General features: G+C 40.1%; 2 protein-coding genes and 1 pseudogene across 12 annotated transcripts in view; all 3 read left to right on the plus strand.

The window, feature by feature from the left end:
- Nucleotides 1–10226, plus strand: part of CDK6 (cyclin dependent kinase 6) — a 256288-nt gene extending 246062 nt beyond the window's left edge. For all 4 annotated transcript variants that reach the window (XM_027071885.2, XM_053218457.1, XM_027071884.2 and 1 more), the window contains exon 8: nt 370–10226. In XM_027071885.2, coding sequence (XP_026927686.1) covers nt 370–516 — 147 coding nt within the window. In that variant the 3' untranslated portion in view covers nt 517–10226. The remainder of the gene's footprint in view (nt 1–369) is intronic.
- Nucleotides 6970–27663, plus strand: part of FAM133B (family with sequence similarity 133 member B) — a 47102-nt gene continuing 26408 nt past the window's right edge. The window contains exons 1-2 of one of the 8 annotated variants that reach the window (XM_053218460.1): nt 6972–7107; nt 20788–20850. Coding sequence is in view for 4 of the 8 variants with exons in the window: in XM_053218461.1 (XP_053074436.1) it covers nt 24111–24134 (24 nt within the window). In the remaining 4 variants the exon portion in view is untranslated. Of the gene's footprint in view, nt 7108–20787; nt 20851–23932; nt 24135–24158; nt 24482–27663 lie in introns of those variants that run through there. The other 7 variants (XM_053218459.1, XR_008296835.1, XM_053218461.1 and 4 more) reach the window with 7 other exon arrangements.
- LOC128314789 (60S ribosomal protein L21-like) lies at nt 19548–20742 on the plus strand (annotated as a pseudogene).

Here is a 27663-nt window from a genome sequence, read left to right on the forward strand (position 1 = left end):
TGCTCCCTCTATCTCAAAATTAATTAAACTTAGAGAAAGAAAAATCACTACCTAAATAAAATTATATACATACTATGATAATACTAATAATATCTTTTAAAGGACCTGGGATAGGTAGAAGAGAAAGCCTGGGGAGGTAAAAGTACACAGGCAACCCAAAAGCTATTGCTTTTTCCTGAAGGGCAGTTTATACATTGAGGACATATATAAGATGGCTACTGTCTACATTTTATTTAGTGTCCCATGAAGTAGATACTCATTCTGATTCTAGACCCACTTAATTCGTGGCAGTGAACAAATGTATAACTGTGTAAACACATGATTTAAATGGACATGTTTTATGTCAGTTATTTTTTTTCTTTATCACAGAAGTGCCTAACCTTTAATCCGGCCAAAAGAATATCTGCCTACAGTGCCCTGTCTCACCCCTACTTCCATGATCTGGAGAGGTGCAAGGAGAATCTGGATTCCCGTCTGCCTCCCAACCAGAACAGCTCAGAGATGAATACAGCCTGAGGTCCCGACGGCCATCTTGAGCTGATCACCGGGAGAACACCCCTGGGGGCTCATGGGCCCCCCCTGAGTAAGCCCCGCAGAGCCACTGAGGATCACTGGCTGGGGACCTTCTAGTTGCCGTCGTCTGGACGGGCTCTGCTTCTCCATGGAAACCGCCTAGTTTACTGTTTTGAAATCAATGCAAGAGCGATTGCAGCTTTATGTTCATTCGTTTGTTTGTTTGTTTGTCTGTTTGTTTGTTTCAAGAACCTGGAAAAATTCCAGAAGAGAAGCTGCTGACCAATTGTGCTGCCATTTCATTTTTCTAATCTTGAATGCTGCCAGTGTGGAGTGAGCAATCCAGGCACAGCTGAGTTATGATGTAATCTCTCTGCAGCTGCCTGAGCCTGCTTTGGTACTTTTGAGTGAGAGTGTGCACGCGCGTGTGCATGTGCATGCATGCGTGCGTATGTGTGTGCGTGAGATTCTTGATTTCTTAAAGTGTTACTTTCTGTAAACAACAAGAATAATTGAATTTTAAAGACTCAAAGTGACCTATAAATAACAGGTGTCTATTGACTAAAGGTGATTTACCAGAATGGGCTTCTCAAATTACACAGTTGAACCTATGTCCTCAGAATTTCTTTTATGGCCAAAAACAGTAAATTTGTTAGAAGTAAAACATTCACTATCTAGCTGAAGTTTTATACACACAACAAAAGGAAAAAAAATGCTAGTATCTTTTAAGAGACCTGTTTTTTAAAACATACATTCTATTTACTCTTGATAAAAGCTGAAAATTACTCACTGTAAGCCCATTTTAACCTGTATTATATGCTTTGTTATTTCTTTTGAAAAACACCCTATAAGCTTTTTCTTACTTGCTATAGATTTAGGGAGTGTACCTCAAATAGGTAAAATGGTCAAAAAAAAAAAAAACAATTAGAGAAAGCCTTTATTTCCTGATTTGAAATGTTTCCTTTTTGGATTCTGTTGTTACTTTATTTTGTTTTTTTGATTTTAGGAATTTGTCAGAAACTGTTTCCTGTTTTGGCTCAGAGAATAGCTTTCTCTGACGAGACAGGAATACCATTTAAGTTTTCCCTATTACACTGTACTTTTTCTGCCATGCACTGCCTTGTTTGCAGAGTTTCCATCTTATCTCCTAGGGCCTCTAGTATATATTACTACCATTACATAACTAATAACAGATTGTTTAAGCCGTTCCCATGCACCTCCTGCTTGCTTTCTTTCAGTGAACCTTTTGTAAATAGTTAGATTCAGATTGTGGCTTAATGGATCCAATTTTTCAGCCCTAACAGGGTCCCCTAGGCTCTCACTCCAGTGTGATCTTCCCACCCAGCATTTGTTGTTGTTCCCTAGGCAGTGAGTGGAGGATTGGCTCTTCTCTATCACCAGCACATAGATTGCCTTAAACTGTTACTTAGTGTTTTACAATTTTTTTAGAAGATGTCCGTGTAGAATCGGAGAGAATGTCTTTAACTATTTTTTTTTTTAGACGTATATATTTACCCTATAAAATGATCTTTTCTCCATCTCCCAGGCTGTGCTTATTTCTAGTGCCTGTGCATACTCCCTCTCCGTGCAGAGCCAGCCTGACCTGGGCATTGTGAACAGCTTTACTTTTTCTCTCGCCATTTTCTCTACCGTTCTTTATATTTCATGTCATCATCTCTGCCTTATGTGTGGTTAGTGCTCAGTTAGCTCAAGTAACCCGAAGACACAGAGATGAAGTATCCTTTTGGAAGTTTAGCTGTCTTTGCTCTCTGACTCATGTTTTGAGTACATGCAACAGATAGGCTATGTTTAGAGTTAGGGTTGTCAAAGAATGAACATTGCTTCACTCAGTAGAAAATGTTCCAGTTGATGTTTATATATTGTCTAGCCTTACTGAATTCTTCACAGCTTAATATTCTATACTACCATGATGAACAAGGGAAAAATTAAGACTTTTCTCCTTGAAAGCTTTTTGGGTTGGAAATTACTCTTTTTTTAATATGTATACTGTTTAACATTTTTCTAATTCAGTAACTTGAAGAGCAGGAAAATTGGTCTAAAGCTAGATATGAATGAGAAGATGGGCCACAAGAATGTTTGATGCTTTCTTCCTTGTTGACAATATTGCTTATGTTTTGTCATCACTGTAAATGCTTGAGATATAATGAATCCACAGCAGTCGGGGCAATGTCTCCCCTGGAAAAGTGATTTCTGCCTTTCCTTTGAAGACATTTTTTGCTGGGCCCTAGAAATTCAATTTTAAAACTCAATATAAGTACTGATTTCATCATGCGCTTTCTGGTTAGTGTCCATGGCTAGAGTGAACATAAGTTGAGTTTCTGCTTTTTTCAGGTTTTCATAAGTTCTCTCAAAAAAAATGCAGCTGTTCTGAACTGGAATTTTTCAGCATTCTTGGGAATTCTAAACAAGTAGAGAGCTCCACTTTATTTCTAGCATATACTTTTGGTTCATTTCTCAGTAGTGTTTATGAAGAAAACTTAAAGCACAAACATTTTGGCATGAGATTCATTAGATGCTTGGCAAATTATCCCCTGAGAGGCAGAAGGAGAGGGTATCTGGCCTCCCTGACCCCAGCTCTTCCATCTGTGTGGTTCTTGCAGTTGAGTAATTACCCTCGTTTTATGTCTTTTACATCCAGGCTCACCAGTTCTGAAATCCAGATGCCACACGAGCACCCTTCCCATTAGGGCACTTTGAAGCATATAGCAGCATAGGAATTTACTGAATACAGCTTATTCTTCTGTGACATATGGTTTCAAACGTCTTTGCCAAAAGCCAAGCAGTGGTCAGCTAAAAAAGTCATACTGCCCCAGGGATATACTGAAGCAGCTTATATCAATAAAAATACGGTGTCAGATTCAAAATCACATTTATATTCACATTTGAGGGCTGGTGCTAGAATGTGCCTGATAGTTTCTATATGATAATTGTTCTCTTAGGGCCCAGGCATTGTGGGAACCATAGTGCATCGTGAAGTTGTAACAATCCCATTTAAGAATAAGAGAGAAACCTGTCCATTTCAGCATCATAAACTATCATGTGGCAAAGGTAATAAAGCCCTAATCTTACAAATTAAAAACACAATACCCAGTGCATTGGCACCTCCCACTTTGTCTCTCCTTGAAAGTAGATAAGAACCCAAGAAACAGAGAACCTGTTTTAAACAAGACGTCGGAGCCATTTCATCCCTCTGTATTCTCATGATTTTCTCTCAGGAATCACACACTAGGAATGGCATACTTTTCATTTAGCCCAAGGTGTCTTACTAAAATAAAAATAGTTCAAAATATTTACCTAAGAATAGAATCTCAGCCATTTAGTTTTAAGTAAAAATGAAAATTTCAGAATGCACGGGATGTTAATATCTTAAAGAAAATGTACACCTCTCAATAGAAATTTATCACTTGACTCCAGAACACGGTACTGTCCATCTTGATGGGGGGGGAAAAAAACAACCAAATAGTACCAAATATTTTGAATCTTAAATTATGTATTTAAATTGAGCTTTTAACTATATGCCTCTTAAGGTCAGTAATGGCAGTCCTCATGCCATTATGGAAATTAAAATCATGTAAGTTTCCTAATATCACAAACATATTAAAATTCTTCTTTCCAAATAATTGCTTTTAAGTGACAACTTGGCTATTTTTATGATAAGCGCAGAAGAGAGTGTCTCACATTTTCCAAAAGCAGGCTTTTGTTGCATAGTCAGGTCTAGGAAAGAGTAATATTAAAAGTTAATAAGCTGCTGTAATTACTTAATTGTGTTAGTACAGTAACTATAGAATATTCACCTTGGAAAGTAAATGTTGAGACATTATAAGTTCTTAGGTATTGACAGAATTCAAAAGAATGCATGTTTTACATTGTGACACATAAAAACAGTGTCTTTATTTTAAAAAATAAAGATGGTAGCATGATTTCTAAATCTTTAAAAGGCATAAAATAATGGACAATGGATAGAGGAAATTCTAGAGAAAATGAAGGTATTCAAAGAAGGATAGTTTCAAAGTTAGATATATTTTGAAGGATAAATATTTATTAGCAAATATATTGTAAGAATTTCTATTAAAGTCATCCGGCAACTAGGAAGTTGATAACGTTCCAAAACATGTTTTATGGAAAAGCCTTTCCAAGCAGTTACCATTTCAAAGGGTGACCTGAGCAAACTACCATACTCCTTACTTCGTGGGAAGAAGCAGCCATGTGAAACTAACGCTTGTTATGCAAGCCTAAGAATGTTCACTGTAAATAATAATAATAATAAATTTTAAAAAGGCACATATTTCCTGTGCCACCAAGATTTTTTGAAAACTGGTAAAACCCAAATCCTTGATCATATGCACTTGATACATTCAGATGTATGATATGGAACATAGCTACATGTTTCCACAGTAGAAAAACTTACTGAGACCGCAAAAGCCTATCACGCAATAGAAGTCCCCAGGTAATTAGTAGTGGGGTTCTCTTCAAAAGCATACGAAAATAGCATTTTCATTTCTTATTAATGCAATTTTCAACCTAGTTGTGTTACATACCTATATCTCAAGCATTTCTGACTTGTACTTTTTCAGAAAATAAGCCACAATATTCCTTTGGCCTTTTCTATCTTCTGACCTTTGTAAACAACAGAAATGTAGAAAGAGGAGGGGTCTGATTTTTTAAATGTTTTTTTTTCCTCAGTTTGTTTGTTTGTTTGTTTTAACGACGTATGAATCAGCTCTTCAAAATGTTTTGTTTCTTAGCATTCCCAGGGAGTTGAGATAAATGAATGAACTTCCATCAACATATTTATGTTTCCTTGATACTGGTGCTCTGGCTGTCAAGAAGAAAACAAGAGCCTCTTGAAAACTAATACAGGCTTTTTTCAATCATCTATTTAAATATTGTTACAGCAGTTTGAAGGTTATATGGTAGGAAAGTGAGATGATTTTTCTTGGAAACCTCTATTTTAAAATTCACACTGTCCTAAGACATGGGCTTTCTTCTTTTATTCCAGTATTTTCCACAAGGTGGCACTTTGGGGCTGGGGGCCTGGGGATGGGGGTGGGGGCTAGGGAGGGGGAAATCTGAGCAAAGCTAAAGAGGTACTTCTAAAAACTTCATTCTAACTTTGTTTTTCTGCACATATTTTACTCTTGCTTAGCACTTGTTTGTCAGGATGATGAACAGTGTTCGTAACATTCTATAACTTAAATATTTTAGTTGTTAGCTAGGTTCTGAATGATGATCTGCAGGGAAGTTGTTCTTGATAATGGATAATATACCCATTTTGATCATTTAAGTGCATCAAGAGAGCCTAATCATCCATTTTTTCAAGAAGCATTTTTTTAAGGTATTTAATTACCTTACTTTTATAGGTGCAGAAGTTACAAGGATGTACAGGCTTATTAGCTAAAAGGCAACTCTCATCTGTGAGCAGAGTAGTTTTGTTAGGAATGTAAAACTCCTCCAGTGGCCTCAGCCAAAAATACCTATGCCCACTGTCTGCTGTTCTCATATTTCCTACCATGATGGTCTTTAAACACTGATTAAAATTTTAAATCCTAATTTAAAGATCAGATAAGCAAAGAAGTAACATCAGTATGTAAGTACACAAAACTATTTTTTTCTAAAGAATTGCCATGCTGAAATACAGCCCTTAAATGCTAAAAGACCTGGTAATTTTTTTTTTACATTTATGTAATCACAAGTGTAAATTCACAAGAAATTCTAATTTTTTAAAAGTCCTGTCCAAGCATGTGAGCATTATAACCTAGGAATATATTTACATAAATCTTTAATTTCTCCATTAGTGAAATTCTTTGGCAACTACATATGTGTGTGTGTGTGTGTATACATATACACACACACACACACATATATATATATATATATACACACACACACACACTCCTATGTTTTAATTCACAGGTCTGCTCAGAGACGCATTACCCCCAGATGATTTTAGTTAATTTTAGAAATCATTTTCCTCAATAAGTGTCACAGAAATTTAGGAGGAAGGAACTAGTACTTTTCAGAGTTTCCTTATTAGCACGGCATAACACAAGGCAGTTTATTCCTTCTGAGTGGCAGAAACTCAATCCTGCCTGCCTAACTTTCCTGCAGAGTAGCGGACAGGCGAGTCTCACTAATTCATACTGAATCAAAATGGGGCTGTCACCCTAGGGGCTGTCAAAAGCTCTTCGGGAACCCAGCCTCGTCCCTCTGCTCAGAATCCCACCGAAGTAGATTCCAATTTAAGCCCCTAAATGAAAGGCCGAATTCCAACCTCGAGTCTGTTATCAGTTGGGCCAGTCTGAACTCTATTTGCTCGCGGTGAACACTTGACGCCCACCTGAAAACCCTCTGGGAGCGCTGCGCCGTCACTCCGCCCCTTTGGCCGCAGAGAGGCAGTGGGCGGAGCTGGCTGGGTCCCGCTCGCCGCTCACCTGTTCGTGCCTGAGATAACGTACAGACCCGGAGGGCTACTGTCCGAGGTCCATGTGCCCTGCTGCTGTTTCAGAAGCACCTGTTCTGCCGTCTTAGGAAATAGAATGCCCCTAGAAGCAAACGGGTGTCTTCTGTGCATAAGTAAGTACAACACAATTCTTCGAAAGTTCGGGTATAAAGAGATGCTGGTCTGTATGAAGCGTCTACCAGGCATCTCTCAAGCTCTAAGCTCAGCTTTTTTTTGTTGTTTGTTTTAAAGAGAAGATGTATAATTACAGGAAAGATTTTTTATTTTTTTATTTTCTATCATTCTACATATACGATGGCAAAAGATAATGCGTGGAAGAGTTTTGTTTTGAAAATGTGTTTATTTTCTGCTTAGGCAAAAGCTCCTAACTCTTTCGTTTCTGATTTCTTCTTTTGTTTTTGTCGAATAGTTAAAGGTATGTAAGCAAATTATCTCATGTAGTGTAGGGGATTTTCCTGTTTGGAGGAAACTTTTGTGTGAATTGTTTTGTCAAGCAAATAATCAACCCCTTCTCTACTTGAGGAGTTTGAATTGTCACATACAGGTTTCCTTAAAGGGGGCACATAACTGTACATATTGCTATAAAGAACTGTGACCGTAGCACTAATGAGCAAGCATAGAGCCCCACACAGTTCATTTAATTTCTAACACTCTGTGGTTTCTGGCCAAATTCTGTTGACATGCTTAGGTTACGGTCCTGAAGATACCCTTTGTACCCTTAACTTGAAGTTTTCTACTCTTAAGTAATTGAGATGCAATAATATGTATTAGCTAGCAATATTTCTGTGATCACCAGCAACTCTTGATTTAACCTAGAAGTCTCTGAATAATTAAAATAAATCCCAGCAGTAATACATTTCTTGAACCACCCTCTGCCCCAGGTGCATTATATAGCTTGTCATCTTGGTCCTGTGTTTGCAACAATGTATACGTGAATATTAGAGTTCCTCACTTAACTTTGTAGTCATGTGTTTTCCTATGACCAGTAATAAATATATTAGTTAGTACATGGAATAAATAGCAGCAACGACACCTAGAATCAGCACTTAACAAGGTGGGGAATTTCTATTTCAAGTTGTTCTGCATTTGCGTAAATTATTTCTGTTATTATTCATGTATGTTATTTATTTCTGAATCACACTAGTCCTGTGAAAGTGCGTCTTAAAGGAGATGGCATTAGGATTTGCATTTAATGTTCATTACCATGGTCTTGATGGAGCTAAGTAAATTAAAATTAGACTAAGCCCCGAAATACGCTGCATGCATTTTAACATGATTAGTAGAACTTAAGTTTGTAGGTGTGGTATTTTTGTATCTAGGTGTTTTATCATTACGTAAAGGAATTCAAGTGGAGGACTTTGTAGCTTTTCTTTTGTCAAATATGCGTATGGTATAGTGTGAAGATACAGCAAAAATTAAAACTTGAGATACAAAGCATCAGATACTGCCTTAATTTAGGGACTCTGCCAGATGGCCATCAGAGTAGAGGCCAGGCAGAGACAGGGGCTTGAGTGGTGCCTCCTCTTACCTGGCCTCGAGAAGAAGCTTCCCCCTGATATCTGGTGCCCTTCTGGTATCGTGTGCCTTAGTGGGAACAGGTGGTACTGTTGCAAGAACAGCGTGAGAGTTTTCTGTAGAAGTACACTGTCAGCTTGTGCCTTGAGGCTTCCAGAATGTGTCGGATGGAGAAGTTCAAGTTTCTGTGCTTCAAGCACCTTGGTTTTGTATAGAAGCGATTCACTCTGGTCATAAAAGCAAGGACTACATGTACAGTAGTCAACAATGGATTTTAACAACCGACAGTCCCCAGCACCTCAGAAGCATGTTGCATTTGTGGTATTTTAGGTTTTGATCTGAAGGTTAATTGGCAAGTGTCTGGTATAGAAGAACAGTAGGTGTTAAGAAAAGCACAATACCGGTTCCCGTAGAAATTAGAACTAGAGGGTTTATAGGATTATCATGTCAGAGATGTCTAAATGCATGTTTTCACTGTAAAATGTAGTAGCATAGTCTCTTTGCATTCCCATAGGGCCTAGTTAAAGCTTTTATTCGAGGTTTTCAGCAAAGCTGTCATACCCAGTGAGCTTTTTCTTTTCTTTTTTCTTTTGGCTTGTTTTTTTTTTTTTTTTTTTGGACTTATAACAGAAAATGTGTTAAACGTAGGGAAAAAATCTTAATTTGGACACTTGACTTGTTGGTTTCTGTGTTTAAAGTCACGGTTCTGGAGATGTAGAGATTTTGCATGTGCATGTGCACGTCCGATACTAATCTAGGCTGTGTGAACCAGCCTAGGATAACCGATATCCTCCCAGGCCCTGCATCCTTCCTCCCTCCCTCCCACTGCTCCCTTCCCCTGACCCGTCCAGGCCTGTCTGCATGGTGCTCTTTATTCTCTTCGGCCACTCTCTGGGCATCAGGGACATGACAAGAGAGATGCTTTAGGCATCACGGGTGTGCCTGCCCAGGCTTGGCCACCACTTTTACTTGACCTTTGGCTGGGCACAGAGTGTGCTCACAACACCAATCACAGATACCCTCTAGCATGTTTGTATGCATCTTGATTTCCAAACCAAGTCCTCTACAGAGCATTCAGTTTTGGCTGTGGTACAAAGAAAAACTAAACAAGACTATAAACCACATTCCAGGCTGCTGTTTTCTATCCATCTACAGGCCATACTTTTACTGTATTTCTTCATACTTGAAACTCATTCTGCTATTTTGATATCAGGGTACAGACTTACAAGGGTGCATGTTCCTTAAAGGTGCAAAATTACTCTCATTCCGTTTGCTCATGTTGCTACAGAATGCTGTTTTGGTGCTTTGAGTTGAGCAGGTCAAAGAAGCAGTGTGGAAATTCACTGCCTGGAACACAGTCTTACAAGAATGTTGGCAGATGACTTGGTGTTAGATACTGCTTCTGCTCTTTTCTCTGTACACAAGGTTGAAAGTTACCACACTGGCCTGTCAGGTTCACCTGGGTATCCTTTCTCACAGAGCACAGAAACCCTGTGCTCTCCCCAAATGTGGGTGCGGTGCAGCTCTCTGAAAGCAGGGACCTTTCTACATACCAGATAATTTAGCCCCCAAAGAAAAATGGCTGTGGGCGTAGACAGGGGCAGGATGGGAAAGGCCCTCTCACTCTAGCAACCATCCCTCCATTCCGTACAGAAAGCTCTCCTGGGGCAACAAAAAAAAAAAAAAAGAAAGAAAGAAAAGAAAAAGTGAAAGAAAGCTTATCTGTTAAGATACCCCCTTCATAGCATCCTGAGCTAAATGATCTCGCTTCTTTCCCTTTAGGTAGTTTGAAAAGACAGGTCAGTTTATCTAGACTATTCCTACCTGAAGAGGAAAACAGAAAAGTAGATTGTTTGTATCATGTAAACTATGTAATCCAAGGACTACCAAAACTTACATTAAATCCCCCATCACTAGAAATCTGTTTAAGTAGCTCAAGTAAAAGATGCTTTATGACCGGGACTGCCTGAGGTCAGAGGCAGCCATTCTAGCATGCGCCGTACTCTGAGACTTATTTGGAGAGAGAGAACTGCCAGTGCTGACGCTGTTACTGTGGCCAAGGTAGCACGTCAGAAAATTCAGAGGGTTGCAGATCACAGATCCTTTGGAAACTGGATGTCTTACCGGGTGCTAGAATGCAAATTTAGGTATTTATTGTCAGATGATGGAATTCATTGTTTTATAAGAATTAGTGTTGAAACGTCACTGTCCAGTTCATTGTTCTCACTTATGCACAAGCGAAATTGAAGCAAAAAGAGCAAATGGTTTGTATATTTGTCATACCTTTTGTATTTCTTACAATAAAAATATTGGTAGCGAATAAAAATAATAAAAAACCCAACAATCTTAGACTGCTTTCTTGGAGACGAATTACTATCCTAGCTATTTTTCTTTTTACTTAACGTAAAATGAATATAATTACGGTGAGTAAAGTAAGTTATAATTAAATAGCACATTTTAGCATGATGTTTTCAACTTTTGTTACAAGAGACTCCTTTTCGGGCTTCAGATGTGTTTAAAAACTAAATAGCAGCTCATTGAGCTTAAAGTTTCAGTAACAAATGTTTAATTAGCTCTTACTAGTTGACATGCTAAACTCTGACAACTCAAAAGTAAGACATGGCAGTCCTTTCCAAAGCTTACAGATGGGGAATGTGAAAAGGTTTGTATGACCAACTGCTGATAATCTGGAGATGAGCAGAGTTTTCCCACTGGAAATGATGCTTGAGTGGACTCAAAACCAAAAGTCAAGGTCTGCCAAGCATACAAGCAGAAATACTTTGCATTTGTAAAGGTATGCAATTATGAAAGAGGGAGCAGGAAGATTGGTGAGGCCACCCTGGGGGCAGTGGCTGTTAACATCTGGTTCATAACCTACAGAAAGACCTATAATCTCAAAGCATGATCTGTTATACACACATGTGCACAGATCCACACATACATGTACTGGAAACTTACATTTCACAAAATGATGCTGGGTGCCCCACATGTTCTCTTTTCTATTTTGTTATTCTCCACTCTGAAAATACTGGTGGCAACTCACTAAACTGATCCCATAACCCCACTAATAGGCCACGACTTACAGTTTGAAAACAGTAAGGGGGGATGGGTATATGCAGGAATCTGGAGGTGATGTTGAGAAGGGTTTAATATGCCATATAAAGGAATTTGGAACCACCAAAGGGTGTTAAAGAGGAAGACAATTTCTGTTAATGTGTGCCTCTTCTTGTTCGACTGCTTATATACAGAGTGACAGATGAAGCAGCTACTGAGTTATTAACACAGCAAATCAGAAGTGTTGCTTTCTCATTCATTCTCCTCTTCATGTATGATATCAGGGGTTTTTTTCTATAATTTATTTTTTTAATAATTTGCATCCAGGTTAGTTAGCACATGGTGCAACAATGATTTCAGGAATAGATTCCTTAAGCCCCTTGCCCATTTAGCCCATCCCCCTTCCCACAACACCTCCAGCAACCCTCTGTTCTCTATATTTAAGAGTCTCTTATGTTTTGTCCCCCTCCCTGTTTTTATATTATTTTTGCTTCCCTTCCCTTCTGATCATCTGTTTTGTATCTTAAAGTCCTCATATATGTGAAGTCATATGATATTTGTCCTTCTCTGACTAATTTTGCTTAACATAATATCCTCTAGTTTCATCCACATAGTTGCAAACAGCAAGATTTCATTCTTTTTGATTGCCGAGTAACACTCCATTGTGTGTGTGTATGTATGTGTATATATATATATATATATATATATATATATATATATATATACACACACACACACACCACATCTTCTTTATCCATCCATCCATCGATGGACATTTGGGCTTTTTCCAAACTTTGGCTGTTGTTGATACTGCTGCTATAAACATTGGGGTGCATGTGTCTCTTCAAAACAGCACACCTGTGTACCTTGGATACATATCTAGTAGTGTAATTGCTGGGTCGTAAGGTAGTTCTATTTTTAATTTTTTGAGGAACCTCCATACTGTTTTCCAGAGTGGCTACACCAGTTTGCATTCTTATCAGCAGTGCAAAAGAGATCCTCTTTCTCCGCATCCTCGCCAACATCTGTTGTTGCCTGAGTTGTTAATGTTAGCCGTGTTGACAGGTGTGAGGTGGTATCTCCTTGTGGTTTTGATTTGTATTTCCCTGATGATGAGTGACGTTGAGCATTTTTTCATGTGTCGGTTGGCCATCTGGATGTCTTTGGAAAAGTGTCTATTCATGTTTTTTTCCCATTTCTTCACTGGATTATTTGTTTTTTGGGTGTTGAGTTTGATAAGTTCTTTATAGATTTTGGATACTAACCCTTTATCTGATATGTCATTTGCAAATATCTTCTCCCACTCTGTTGTTTGCCTTTTAGTTTTGCTGATTGTTTCCTTTGCTGTGCAGAAGATTTTACTTTGCTGAGGTCCCAATAGCTCATTTTTGCTTTTGTTTCCCTTGCCTCTGGAGACGTGTTGAGTAAGAAGTTGCTGCGGCCAAGGTCAAAGAGGTTTTTGTCTGCTTTCTTCTCAAGGATTTTGATGGCTTCCTGTCTTAGGTTTAGGTCTTTCATCCATTTTGACTTTATTTTTGTGTATGGTGTAAGAAAGTGGTCCAGGTTCATTTTTCTGCATGTTGCTGTCCATTTTTCCCAGCACCATTTGCTGAAGAGACTGTCTTTGTTCCATTGGATATCCTTTCCTGCTTTGTCAAAGACTAGTTGGCCCTACATTTGTGGGTCCATTTCTGGGTTCTCTATTCTGTTCTATTGATCTGAGTGTCTGTTTTTGTGCCAGTACCATACTGTCTGGATGATTACAGCTTTGTAATACAGCTTGAAGTCCGGGATTGTTGATGCTTCCTGCTTTGGTTTTCTTTTTCAAGATTGCTTTGGCTATTCGGGGTCTTTTCTGGTTCCATACAAATTTTAGGCTTGTTTGTTCTAGCTCTGTGAAGAATGCTGGTGTTATTGTGATAGGGATTGCATGGAATATGTAGATTGCTTTGGGTAGTATTGACTTTTAGCCATATTTTTTCTTCCTATCCAGGAGCATGGAATATTTTTCCTTGTGTGTGTGTGTGTGTGTGTGTGTGTGTGTGTGTGTGTGTGTCTTCTTCTATTTCTTTCATAAGCTTTCTATAGTTTTCAGTGTATAGATTTTTCACCTCTTTGGTTAGATTTATTCCTAGGTATTTTATGGTTTTTGCTGCAATTGTAAATGGGATTGATTCCTTGAGTTCTCTTTCTGTTCCTTCATTATTGGTGTACAGGAATGCAACTGATTTTTGTGCATTGATTTTATATCCTGCAACTTTACTGATTATGGATCAGTTCTAGCAGTTTTTTGGTGGAATCTTTTGAGTTTTCCATATAGAGTATCATGTCATCTGCAAAGAGTGAAAGTTTGACCTCCTCCTGGCCAATTTGGATGCCTTTTATTTCTTTGTGTTGTCTGCAGAGGCTAAGACTTCCCATACTATGTTGAATAACAGTGGCAAAAGTGGACATCCCTGTCTTGTTCCTGACCTTAGGGGGAAAGCTCTGTTTTTCCCCATTGAGGATGATATTAGTGGCGGGTCTTTCATACATGGCTTTTGTGATCTCAAGGTGTGATCCTTCTATCCCTACTTGAGGGTTTTGATCAAGAAAGGATGGTGTATTTTGTCACATGCTTTCTCTGCATCTATTGAGAGGATCACGTGGTTCTTGTCCTTTCTTTTATTGATGTGATGTATCACACTGATTGTTTTGTGGATATTGAACCAGCCCTGCATCCCAGGTGTAAATCCTACTTGGTTGTGGTGAATAATGTTTTTAATGCGTTGTTGGATCCAGTTGGCTAGTATCTTGTTGAGGATTTTTGCATCCATGTTCATCAGGGAAATCGGTCTGTAGTTCTCCTTTTTTAGTAGGGTCTTTGTCTGGTTTTGGAATCAAGGTAATGCTGGCTTCATACAGTTTAGAAGTTTTCCTTCCATTTCTACTTTTTGGAACAGCTTCAAGAGAATAGGTGTTAACTCTTCTTTAAATATTTGGTAGAATTCCCCTGGAAAGCCATCTGGCCGTGGACTCTTGTTTTTTGGGAGATTTCTTTACTGGTTATGGGTTGATATCAGGTATGTTTAAAGTAGTCCTCCAGAATTCCCTGGGATCTTTCAGTAGGACTTGCCTTAATTTTGTGCAACAGGTCCTGAATTGCATCTAACTTTTAAAAATTTATATGAAATATTCAGGAGGGATCGTACAGAAAGTCAAGAATATGGCCTTTATTGAGAAATTGAAAGTTTGGGGCGCCAAGGTGGCTCAGTTGGTTGAGTGTCTGACTTCAGCTCAGGTCATGATCTCACGGTTTGTAGGTTCGAGCCCGGTGTCAGGCTCTGTGCTGACAGCTAAGAGCCTGGAACCTGCTTCGGATTCTGGGTCTCCCTCTCTCTCTTTGCCCCATCCCCACTTGTGCTCACTCTCTCTCAAAAATAAATAAATATAATTTTATAAAATTGAAAGTTTGTAGTTTAAGAAGTCACTCATATATGTTTCCACAAACTGTGGGCATCAACAACCAGGTTTGACTGGACCATTTTCTTAAAAAGCAGCACACAGAAAGATCCTTCGGTTGAGCTCTAGTTATCTCTGCTGTGCTCACTTAGAATTTCATTTTATAAAAAGCCCAAAGGCCTTTGCCACTGATTTTTGCCCTTTGAAGTGTCAGCCTAGTTTACTGCTATCTAGGGAAGAACTCCCAGCAGGGATGGGCCCCAGGAGATCATACTTGTTCTGCGAATCCCCCCTTTCCTGGATGGAGCAGATTGGGGAACCATAGCATCCCAGGGGATATGGGACCAAGAGACTGTGCATCTGTCTCTTCTACATCTGTGAGTGCTATCTATAAATTCAGAGCTGCAAATAGCTGTATTTCTCCCTGTGTACACAGGGGATCATGGGGTGCTGATCCGTGGAGATCGAGATGGTAATGTGCAGAGACTGGATCCAGACAACCTTCTGGCTCCTCTTCCCCAGGCTCTGAAACTCCCCATATCCTTATAATGAAGTCTGTCTCTAGCTTTTTTTCTTTTCTCCGATTAACTTACGTAGCTCAAGTAAATTTCTATCAATTGCAGCAAAAATCCTAACCCAGCTCCCTTTCTCCTCTATCAGTACTATAACTTGAGGTCGCTGCTCTGCACTGTAATTTCAAACTATTGAAAAGCTAAGTGCAAAAGTAGTATCCTTATTTAAATGTGGATAAAAACCATGATAGTGGAGCCTGCAACTTTTCAAATGGGGATTCCCAGAAATCTGGAGTATAAGGGGAGAATGCAAAGCTACACATAAAAAGATCTACATTCCTCAAACATCAATTTTCTTAAAAGAGAAAAATGTTTCATTAAGAAAGACGCTATTTTCAAAATAACATTTAAGAAGACTGGAATAGAATGCAAAATTAAAATTTTATAATAATATAGATGACTTCAAAGACATTTCATGACTTCAGTAACTGCCCGGGACTACTACATCAACAGACCCCACCCCCCACTACAATTCACTCTCCTGCAGAACATTTTGAGAACACTTGTAATGGGGCCCATTGTTCTAAATCCTGTACTTCCTTTGGTCCCCATGATTCCTCATTGGAAAATGACATCTATTATGACAGTGTATTCAAAAAGCTGATAAGGAATGTCAAGTTCACTCCTATTCACTCAACATCTATCTACTGGCGCAACCTTTCAAACAGCATATGATACAAAGATGCAGAAGTGTCAAAAGTGATGGTTTGTGATAAAAGACCCTCCCTCCTGCTTGTTGGATTTCATTGTGATACAGTGTTACTTAACTGTATGTGCAGCAAAATAATGGCGCTCTCAGGGAGAGAACAAGGGAGGCAATTAACATTCAAGGAACCACCGCCTGAAGTGCCAGACATTCTGACATGCTATACAAATACAAATTATCTTATTTCCTGAAGTCATTCTCTCCAAGTCAGAAGTAGATGGTGGTGTTAGCTTCAAACAGTCCTGGCATACGATTGCATATAACACACAAGAAAAAAATATGAGCGTATGCTCTAGGGTCTAGAAGTGAATAAGTGAATGAGTTTCCAGTGACCAGACGATTTATATGTAGCTGGTGAAATAAAATGATTACATATTGACCATAAAATAACTTTAAAAATACAAAAACTAAAGGAAAAAATACGTTTCTTAAAAACATACAAATTATGGGGCGCCTGGGTGGCGCAGTCGGTTAAGCGTCCGACTTCAGCCAGGTCACGATCTCGCGGTCCGTGAGTTTGAGCCCCGCGTCAGGCTCTGGGCTGATGGCTCGGAGCCTGGAGCCTGTTTCCGATTCTGCGTCTCCCTCTCTCTCTGCCCCTCCCCCGTTCATGCTCTGTCTCTCTCTGTCCCAAAAATAAATGTTGAAAAAAAAATTTAAAAAAAAAACAACATACAAATTCTACCACCTAGATAAGACTACTGCTAATATTTTGATAAACAATTTCTAGATACCTAACTTTACAAAGATACATCAATATAATCTTATACCACAGAAATGGGCTGTGCACTCCAATAAATTGTGCTTTGGGAGTTGTTTGTTTATTTGTTTACATAATATCCTGGATAATTTGTCATTTGAATAAATACAAATTTACATCACCCTTTAGTATGGCTGTATAGTGTGCCATTGTGTAAATGTATTCTAATTTACTTAGTCGATCCCCTATTGATAGACCTTTCTCCCCAGCCATCCCATTGTTTTGTATATGAAACAGTGCTTCCATGAGCAGTACTATGAATGCATCTATTTGCACACATGAGTTAGACTTAAGTCATCTAGTCACTGGAAACTCATTCACTCATTCAACATTTATTGAACCTTTACTCTGTGCCAAGCACCTTTAAACTCTATAGATACAGCTGTGAACAAGACAAATACGGCCCTTGCTCTTGTGGAGCTAACATATTAGTAGGAGACAGACAATAAATAAATATGTGCTCAAGATAATCACGTTATGATACGTGCCATAAAGAAAAGAAAGACATGATAAGATAAAAAGTACTTGGATCATGGTCGGCAGGAAAGGCCCTGTAAGAAGCGTTGAGTTGAAGCATAAAGGAAGAGACAGGAAACCAGGTGGAGTGCTGAGCGTACAGGCACAGAAAGGAGACCGATGTGCTGAGGGCATAGAGAGCAGAGCGAGGGGAGAAGAGTAGTCAGAGATGAAATTAGGGAGGTGGAGAGAGAATGTTAGACAACCTCTTCGAGAGACTTAGCCATGAAGCGGAGCAGAGAATTGAGGTACAGCTTGAAAAGGATGTGATATCAAAGGAGGACTTTTTTTCTGAGTGAGATGGAAGAGAGTCTGCTGGGGGGACACGGGGATGGAAGGGGAAGGAGTGAGAAAGAACAGCAGGAATGAAGGAGCACAAGAAGGAGAACTGTACTCTGATAGAGAAAAGCTCTACTAGGAGGGCCAGCAAAGACAGTGGGTGCAGATTTAAAGATTTGGTGGTGGGAATATTCATTGATTCGTTTAGTATTTATTGAGCACCTGTTATGTGCCTAGCCCTGTCCCAGGCACCAGGTTATGGCAGCAGACAGAATAGTGAAGATTTATTGCCTTAATGGAGCTTATTTCTACTGAAGGGAGGCAAGCAAATAACTATCACAATATATCTAGGATGTTACACAAGTGCTGTAGAAAAAAAACAAAACAGAGAAAAGGCAGAGAGAGTGCTATGGGGATGCAGTTTTAAACAGGATGAAAGCCTCATGGAGAAGGACATTTGAAGACCTTAAAGAAAAGAAGGATCCAGGTGGAGATGTGATGAAAGAAATAGCAAGTGCAAATGCCTTAAGGCAGGAGCATGACAAAGATTGCCAAAGACCAGCAAGGAGACTGGTGTGGCTGCAACCAATGGCTAGAAAACGCTAGGAGATACCCAGAGAAGTAAGTGGCAGGGGGAAGCATATCTTGTAGGGGCCTGTAAGTCAATGTAAAAACTTTGTCATTTACTGTGAATAAGATGGAAAGCCATTCAAAGGTGAGATGCACAGAACTGGCACATGATCTGATGTGTGTTTTAAAGTACCACTCTGGCTGCTCTCTCGAGAATAGACTTTAGGGTAGCAAGAGTGGAAACAGGGAGACCAGTTAGGTGGCTCTTGATATAAGCCAAATGAAAGATAGCAGGGGCTTCACTCAAAGTGAAAACAGTGGAGAAGTGGAAGAAGATTATATTTTGAAATTTGAAAGTAAAGTTGACAGTATATACACTGAGAGATAGAGAAGAAGCTAGAACGTTTCTAAGGATTTTGGCTTGAGCACTTGGAAAAATCAAATTGCCATTTACTGAGATGAGAAGAATATAGGAGGAGCTGCTTTTAGGGGTAATACTGAGAGCTGGATTTGGAACGTGTTAAGTTGGAGATACATATTAGACACTGAAGTGGGGATGTTGACAAGGCAGTTAAATGTGAATCTGAAGTCCAAGGAAGAGGTAGATTGGAGATGAAATTTTTGGAGTCATCAGTATATAAATGGTATTTGAAGCCAGAGATTGGATGAAATCACCAAGGGGAAAAGTATATATAAAAGGAAGAGATCCCAGAACTAAGCCTAATATTTATAGACCAGAGATGAAGAAGAAGAAGCAACAAAGACTAAATGGCCTTTAGAAGGAACATGTGGTGATGTCTAGAAAGTGAAGAAAAATCTTTTGAGGAAAAGAGAATAATCATTGTGACAAATACCACTGAGGGGCGCTTGGATGGCTCAGTCGGTTAAGCGTCCAACTCTTGATTTTGGCTCAGGTTGTAATCTCACAGTTCATGAGATCAAACCCCGCATTAGGTAGAGCCTGCTTGGGATTCTCTCTCTTCCTCTCTGTCTTCCCCTCCCCCTTTCTCAAAATAAATAAACTTTTAAATAATGCCACTGGGGCACCAGGGTGGCTCAGTCGGTTAAGCGTCCGACTTCAGCTCAGGTCATGATCTCACTCACGGCTGAAGGGTTTGAGCCCCGCATCAGGCTCACACAACACAGGTGAATCTCAAAAGTATCATTAAGTGGAAGAAATCAGACACAAAAATATATCTCATATTTGATTGCATTGATATGAAATTCTAGAAAAGGCAAAAAACCATACTGACAGAAAATAGATCAGCCTCCCACCCTGGGAGACTGCAAGAAGGCACAAGGGCACTTTTAGAGAAATGAACACATTCTATATTTTGACTGTAATGGTCAAAATATAGACTAGGCATTTGTTAAAATTCAACAAACTGTATATTTTAAACTGGTGAATTTTATTACATGTAAGGTATACCTCAATCAAGTTAATTTTTTAAATTAAAGGTGTTCTCTTTCATTGCTAGCAAAAGTCAACCTGAAATAATTGGCAAAGAACTTTTATAGCTGGTGAGTCACCTCAATAGAGATGGGAACAAGAGGAGAATTATAGTAAAACTGTAACACGTTGATTTAGTTGAAGCTCTAATGAACATCAGGAATTTTCCTTTCTGACTCACTGTGCTTGGTAACTTCCACTGCCCCTGCCCATTAATAGTAATGAACCATAGGTTTACAAAAGGAAATGTAAGTAAAGTAAATGGCTCCCTTTTGGACGAATCGCCACCTTCCAGTAATTCACCAAAATGACCAACACAAAGGTAAAGAGGAGAGGCACCCGCTATATGTTCTCCAGACCTTTTCAGAAAACACGAAGTGGTTCCTTTGGCCACATACATGCCTATCTACAGGAAAAGTGATATTGTAGACATCAGGGGAATGGCACTATTCAAAAAGGAACACCCCAGAAATGTTACCATGGCAAAACTGCAAGAGGCTACAGTGTTACCCAGCATGCTGTTGGCATTGTTGTAAACAGACAAGTTAAAGGCAAGATTCTTGCCAAGAGAATTAATGTACATATTGAGCATAGTAGCACTCAAAGAGCCAAGAGAGCTTTCCGAAGCGTGTGAAGGAAAATGATCAGAAAAAGAAGGAAGCCCAAGAGAAAAGTACTTGGGTTCAACTGAAGTAACAGCCTGCACTACCCAGAGAAGCACAATTTGTGAGAACCAATGGAAAGGAGCCTGAGCTGCTGGGACCCATTCCCTATGAATTCATAGCATGATAATAAAAAAAAAAAAAAAAAGAGAGACCTCAAGACTATAAATAGATAGATGATAGGTAGATAGATAATAAAGTGAATGGCTATTTGGTTTTCGTGATTCAAAATCTTTTTAAAAATGTATCTTTTTTATATTTTTTGCAGTGAGAAATACACCTGTTTAAAGCACAAGATGATCATGTTTACTGGTCACTGTTTTCTCTCTATGTAAGTAAAATCACATCCAGAACTGACATGGTGAGAGAGGAATCAGAAAGGGGGGTTGATTAGTTGAGCAAAATTTTAATAAAATAAATCAGAAAAGAAGGCTATATGGTGAAAAATATGCCCCCCCCCCAACACTTCAACTCACTAATACTATTATAAAGTAACCAGCAGTAAGAGTTTAGTGTGTAAACTTTCCAGAAATTTTCCTGGACATATTCAAGCATATATATGTAATAAGTTAAACCATATGATTGCCATTCATATAGGTTAGAAATTGCTAAATATCAACAATTTCATATGGTTCAACCAATATATCCTCCTGTTAATGCACGTGTTCTCATATTCTATATACTCTTTTAAAATTTTCTCTCTTAATAATGTATCATGGCTATTTTTCCATATCAATACATACAGCTGTACATCACTTTCTAAATACCTGGGTAGTTTGCCATTGCATGGATGTACCATACTTTATTTTACCAGTTCCTTTGTAATGGATATTTACCTTGGTTCCTGTCTTTTCCTGTCTTTTCCAATTAAGATAGTTGGATAATCACATGGCTATGTCTTCAAACATGAAAACTCCATGCTTCCATCTCAAGTCTAGGGATATGCCCACTCAAACAACGAACACTTGCGTTTTGTGGATTGGGTTTCTGTGTCTCTGTTGTTGAAATTCTTATATACCCACAGAACAACAATGAAGAGTATATAATATTTAACTACAGTATTAAATATGGATACAGATCCAAGTCAGTCCAAGTGTATTTAATGTTAAAGATGCCTTTTGAGTTAAAATCGTTGAATGCTATTCAAGTTGAAAATCCCTGTACCAGGGATAGTGAAAATAGGAATAGTGAAATAGGAATAGTTTCAATAGTGAAAATCCCTAGACCATCACTATTTGGAGCTTTGTGTTTTATCATTGCTCAAGTTATTCCTTTATTCAAAAACTTTGCAGAATAAAATAAAACTTCTCCGTTAGCATTCGAGGCCCTTTGCCTCCAGCTACAATGTACCTTTCCAGCCTTGCTTCCCCGCCCCCCCAGCACATTTGGTCTATGCTGCCACACCTGATTACCTTTCCTTTTACTCAGACTGTTCCCTCTGTTTGCAGTATCTTTCCATTTCAGCTCCTCTGTGGGAGTTTGTCACCTTCCCAATCCACCTGTAATGACACTTCTCAATTATCCCTCATCCTTCAAAGGCAGTGTGATATTGTAAGGAAAGTATAGGCTTTCAAGTTTGTCACACCTGTATTTGAAGCCCCAGCTTCTCCACTTTCTAGCTATGGGACTTGGGGCAAATTACCTAACTTATCTTAGCCTCAGTTTTTCTCATGTGAAAAATGGAATGCAGTTGCTTAGTTCTGTCTAGAACATTTGGGAGGGTTATATAGGTCCATAGCTAGAAGGGAAATGTGTTTATTAGCAAATCACACTGTACAGAGGATGTATAAAGCATTTCTTTATTCTTCTGATTGAGTCACTGTAAGTTACATCCTGAGAAGGCCAGGACCAACCCTTTCTTTATGGAGTCCACTCAGGTGAGCTCCCAATTGCTCTGGCCTTCTTCATTATTTCTACGGGTCATTTTCCTGTTTCTCTATCCTCCCATGGCATCCATGTACCATCTGGAATGTGCTGTATACATTACCAGAGGGGGAACCATCTACAGGAAACAAAAAAAATTTCTGTTGGATTATATCATTATCATATTTTAAAAATCTCTGTACTCTGTATAACCAGCCAAAGGAAGTCAAAGGTAAGAAGGAGCTAAAGAGAAAAACTGTATTCTTTCACAGATATCATAATGCTTATGTTGGAGCACTGGAAATAATATCTACGAAGTTTATAGACTATTAAAAAAACTGTAAAGTAGCCATGAAAAAAAAACTTTAATATTCACAGATTCCTGTCTTCCTCTTGTGCATCCTGGGAAGCCTGTCTTTGGTGGAAGTCCCCAGCTTAAATCAGGGGTAATGGAAGAGGAGGAGGAGGAGGAGGAGGGGGAGAAATGAGACTAGAGGACGAATTTACAGTAAAAAGCAAAATGAATTACTCAGGAGAATGAACATCTAGTGGGGAGTAGAACCACCAATGGCTGCATTTAAGAGAGTTTGGGAAATTTTTGAGAGAAAATGGGAGTTGGCAGCATCTGTTGTGCAATGCAGTATGAGAAAGGGGAGAGATGGAAATTGGGAAAGAGGGGTTTTTTTTGTTTTTGTTTTTGTTTTTTAATGTTTATTTTCGAGAGCTTGCGGATGGGGAAGGGGCAGAGAGAGAGGGGGAAGAAGATCCAAAGTGGGCTTTGTGCTGACAACAAAGAGCCCCATGCGGGGTTCGAACTCGCAAGCGGTGAGATCATGACCTGAGCCTAAATTGGACGCTCATCCGACTGGGCCACCCAGGCGCCCTAGGAAAGATAATTTTAAGGAGTGTTCATGTATATAATGATATAAGCCTATTTTGCTTTTTTTCAAGAGTCCAAAAAAGATTAAAGTTGATTTTCGATTACTTTCTAATGACTGTGCTTAGATGGGCCCAGAGTGGCCCAGCTCTCACCATGTCGATAAATACTCGGCTCCTTCTCTGGAACCCAGATCACCTCCCTTGAAGTTTTAGTACTGTACTTAAGTTATTATGACACATCGTGCAATAAAGTTGGCTCTGTGTATGTATATCCCCTAGCAGGTTGTAGACAGGCCATTTGAAAGCAGGTTTGGTGTGTTTTAATTATCTTCGTGTCCACCATATCCAGCTTCCCATCACCTAGTCTATGAATTGCCCACCGGCCGGACTCTGTGAGGGAACATGTCTGTCCTGGTCTTCACTTCACCGCCAGCACTTGCACTATGTTAAGCCCACAGTAAGCGTTGGGATAATCTTTGTATCCCCTAGAGTAAGGATTTCAGCGCATAAGGAATGGAAGAGAGTAAAAACGTCTAAGCCGAGTTGGTGAGAACGCAGTATAGAAGAGCAGGGGCGGCCGGCCCGGGGTTGGGTGGTTAGGAACAGGAATCCGCCTGGTAACGAACAGGAATCCGCCAGGAGAAGCCTGGGAGAAGCGGGTGATCGCCGGCGCCCTCCTCTCCTCCACAACGGCAGGTGGCGCTGTGGTCGGGTGCGGCCGCTAGGTTCGCGAGGCGCCTCTCTCTGGGCAGGGTGGGGAGTAGGCAGAAGGACCTGCGGCGGGCCCATCTCGGCCGCCTGTCTGGCTTGATCTTCCTCGGCGTTTGACTGTGCGCTTAGTCCCGCAGCATGGGGAAGCGGGACAATCGAGTGGTGAGTACTGAGTGGGGAAAACAGTGGGGCGGCGCGGGGCCGGCGGCAGGGGAGCAGAAACCCTTGCTCTCCCCGACGGGGCCTGAGGGTCAGCGGCGTCGCTCGGACCTCGAGCCGGGAGATCCAACTCCCCCCATCCCCTTCGGCCCCAGACGCGCGTGCGCCGAGCACGCAGTTGGCGCTTTCGGGCCCCCCACTCTGTCCCCTCTTTCCTCTTCCCGTGTCCCCCTCTTTTTTTTAACCCCGCCGCACCTTCTGGCAGTGCTCCCTAGCTCCCTTTCCTCCGGTACTCCGACTAGCAGTGCCCAGTTTTTACAGCTACAAGGGCTGGAGGAGTTCTGTCTCCTGTACGTTTGTCGTAAGTCTGAGGCCCACGGAGGCCCCGGGACTGGCCCCCTACCCGGTATAGAAGATCTGGCTCCGCGCCCCTGTCGTGCGCACGCTGGTGGGATGGAGGGGCGGAGGCCTCAGGCGCAGCTCCTTTTTCTGGGCTTGCTGCGTGCCTAGTTTTAGCGGCAGGTAGACTCCCGTTTGAGGACCAGGATCGAAACATTTGGCTTCGTGCCTAGCACTGCCTGGCACTTAGTAGGACCTGTGTAGGAATGAAGGGTGAAAAACAATTGCCTTTGAAGTCAGGTATAGACGGCAATGTCAGTTTTGGGCCCTCAGGGGTCGGGTGACTAGGATAAGTTGCTTTTCTTCTCTGAGCCTCTGTAAAGGGGCATTAGTGTTATCCACAGCTTTGCAGAATAGTTGAAACCGCAAAAGGCAAATGGCCAGAGAACGTTTGGCATGGAAGTTGTTTTAGTAAATGAGATAAAAGAGACACAGGAATGTAAGAAATAACATGATGCAGTTTCGAAGTTCTTGAAGGCATTCGAAAGAGAAGGTACTTTGGACAGGAGGAGATGGGAAGAAGGCATTCTAGATGGCTACTAGGTTGGTTTGGAAAGTCTGGATTATAAATCAGACTGGATGGGCCGTAAACATTAGGGATTAACAATAAACTTAGGTTGCAGCCTTCAAGTTCCTGGATTTGTGATCGACTTTTAACCACCCAGCAGCAAAATGAAAAAAAATAAATGCAGTTAAAGTTAGTGTACTAAATTGGGATGTCTGGGTGACTCTGTCACTTAAGTGTCCGACTTTGGTTCAGGTCATGATCTGTGGTTGGTGGGTTCCAGCCCCATATCAGGCTCTGTGCTGACAGCTCAGTACCTGGAGCCTGCTTTGGATTCTGTGCCTCTCTCTCTCTGTCTGTACTCCTCCTCGCTCATGCTCTGTCCCTGTATCTCAAAACAATAAATAAACGTTAAAAAAGAGTTAATGTACCAAATTTAATGAACTTTTATATTCAATGATTATTGCCTTTTTGGGTTGGGAGGGCTACTAAAAGAGCTTTACTTTTATGATATGGTGACATTTCTTCAAAACATTCGTTTTAATTTTATATACTACTCATAATCAAAGATGTTTAGGAACCACAGTGGTGAACTTTGATTACAATGTTAAGGAATGTTCTTTTCTCCTGCTTTCCCTGCTGTGGGTCAGACCTTGTGGTATCCAGTTTCTCATAGGGTTGAAATGGTGTTCTGATGGAGCATCCTTATTAGGTTTGAGGTGTTCAGAGTGTTTTGACTCTTTAAACTGTGGACTTGAAAATTTAGAAATCACCAGACCTTGGATATGGTTTCATATAGAGGCCTAAGATGTTTTGTCTTTGTTTTACGTAGGAGAAGTGTTGCGTTACACATACCTTTAAAGCATTTGAAACTTTTCAGATTAGTTTCATTTTACTAGAACATTTTGATAATAACTCTGGGCTCTACTTATTAGTTGGTATGCTTTTGTGGCATAGAGTGTTCTGGTAACATTTTATTTGCAGTTAAAAAGTGGAAAAGAGGGATGCCTGGGTGGCTTAGTCATTTGAGTGTCTGACTTCGGCTCAGGTCATGATCTCGAGGTTCATGCCTTTGAGCCCCCGTCGGGCTTTGTGCTGACAGCTCAGAGCCTGGACCCAACTGTTTCAGATTCTTTGTTTCCCTCTCTCTCTGCCCCTCTCCTGCACGCACTCTCTCTCTCTCTCTCTCACAAATAACATTAAAAAAAATTTTAAAGGTGGGAATGAAAACATGAAATTAAGATTTAGAAGATTGTCTAATTTTGTGTTCTTGTTGCATGGAGGAGGAGATGGAACTTTTTTTCTTCCAAATTTTTATTTAAATTCTGGTTAGTTAACATATAGTATCATACTGGTTTCAGGAGTAGAATTTAGTGATTCAGCACTTAAGTATAATACCTAGTGCTCATCATAACAAGTGCCCTGCTTAATACCCATCACAGGTTTAGCCCATCCCCAACCTCCCTCCATCAACCCTCGGTTTTATTATCTTTCATTAAGAGTTTCTTATGGTTTGTTTCCCTCTCTCTTTTTTTTAATGTTTATTTTTGAGAGAGAAGGAGAGGGAGAGAGAGTGTATGTGATTGGGGGAGGGGCTAAGAGAGAGGGAAACAGAATCCGAAGCAGCCTCCAGGCTCCCAGCTGTCAGCACAGAGCCAGATGTGGGGCTCAAACTCATGAGCATGAGATCATGACCTGAGCCAAAGTCGGATGCTTAACCGACTGAACCATCCAGGCTCCCATTTCCTTCTCTTTTTAACCCCCTTCCCATATGTTCATCTGTTTTGTTTTTTAAGTTCCACATAAGAGTGAAATCATATGGTTTTTGTCTTTCTCTGATTGACTTATTTCGCTTAGCATAATAGAGTCTATCACCATCCATGTTGTTGCAAATGGCAAGATTTCTTTCTTTTTGATGGCTGAGTAATATTCGTGTGTGTGTGTGTGTGTGTGTGAGAGAGAGAGAGAGAGAGAGACATCTTCTTTATCCATTGGCTATTGTTGATAATGCTGCTAGAAACATCAAGGAGAACATACCCCTTCGAATCTGTATTTTTGTATCCTTTGGGTAAATACCTAGTAGTGCAATTGCTGGGTCCATAGGGTAGTTCTATTTTTAACTTTTTGAGGGACCTCCATACTGTTTTCCAGAGTGGCTGCACCAGTTTGCATTCCCAGCAACAGTGTTAGAGGGTTCCCCTTTTTCTGCATCCTCAACATCTGTTGTTTCCTGTGTTAATTTTAGCCCTTATGACAGGTGTGAGGTGGTATCTCATTGTGGTTTTGATGTGTATTTACCTGATGATGAGTGATGTTGAGCATCTTTTCATGTGCATGTTAGCCATCTGGATGTCTTTGGAAAAATGTCTATTCATGTCTTCTGCCCATTTCTTTTTTTTTTTTTTTTTTAATTTTTTTTTTTAACGTTTATTTATTTTTGAGACAGAGAGAGACAGAGCATGAACGGGGGAGGGTCAGGGAGAGGGAGACACAGAATCTGAAACAGGCTCCAGGCTCTGAGCTGTCAGCACAGAGCCCGACGCAGGGCTCGAACTCACGGAACTGAGATCATGACCTGAGCCGAAGTCAGCCGCTTAACCGACTGAGCCACCCAGGCGCCCCTCTTCT

Source organism: Acinonyx jubatus, chromosome A2 (assembly GCF_027475565.1).
Source record: "Acinonyx jubatus isolate Ajub_Pintada_27869175 chromosome A2, VMU_Ajub_asm_v1.0, whole genome shotgun sequence".
Lineage (NCBI taxonomy): Eukaryota > Metazoa > Chordata > Mammalia > Carnivora > Felidae > Acinonyx > Acinonyx jubatus.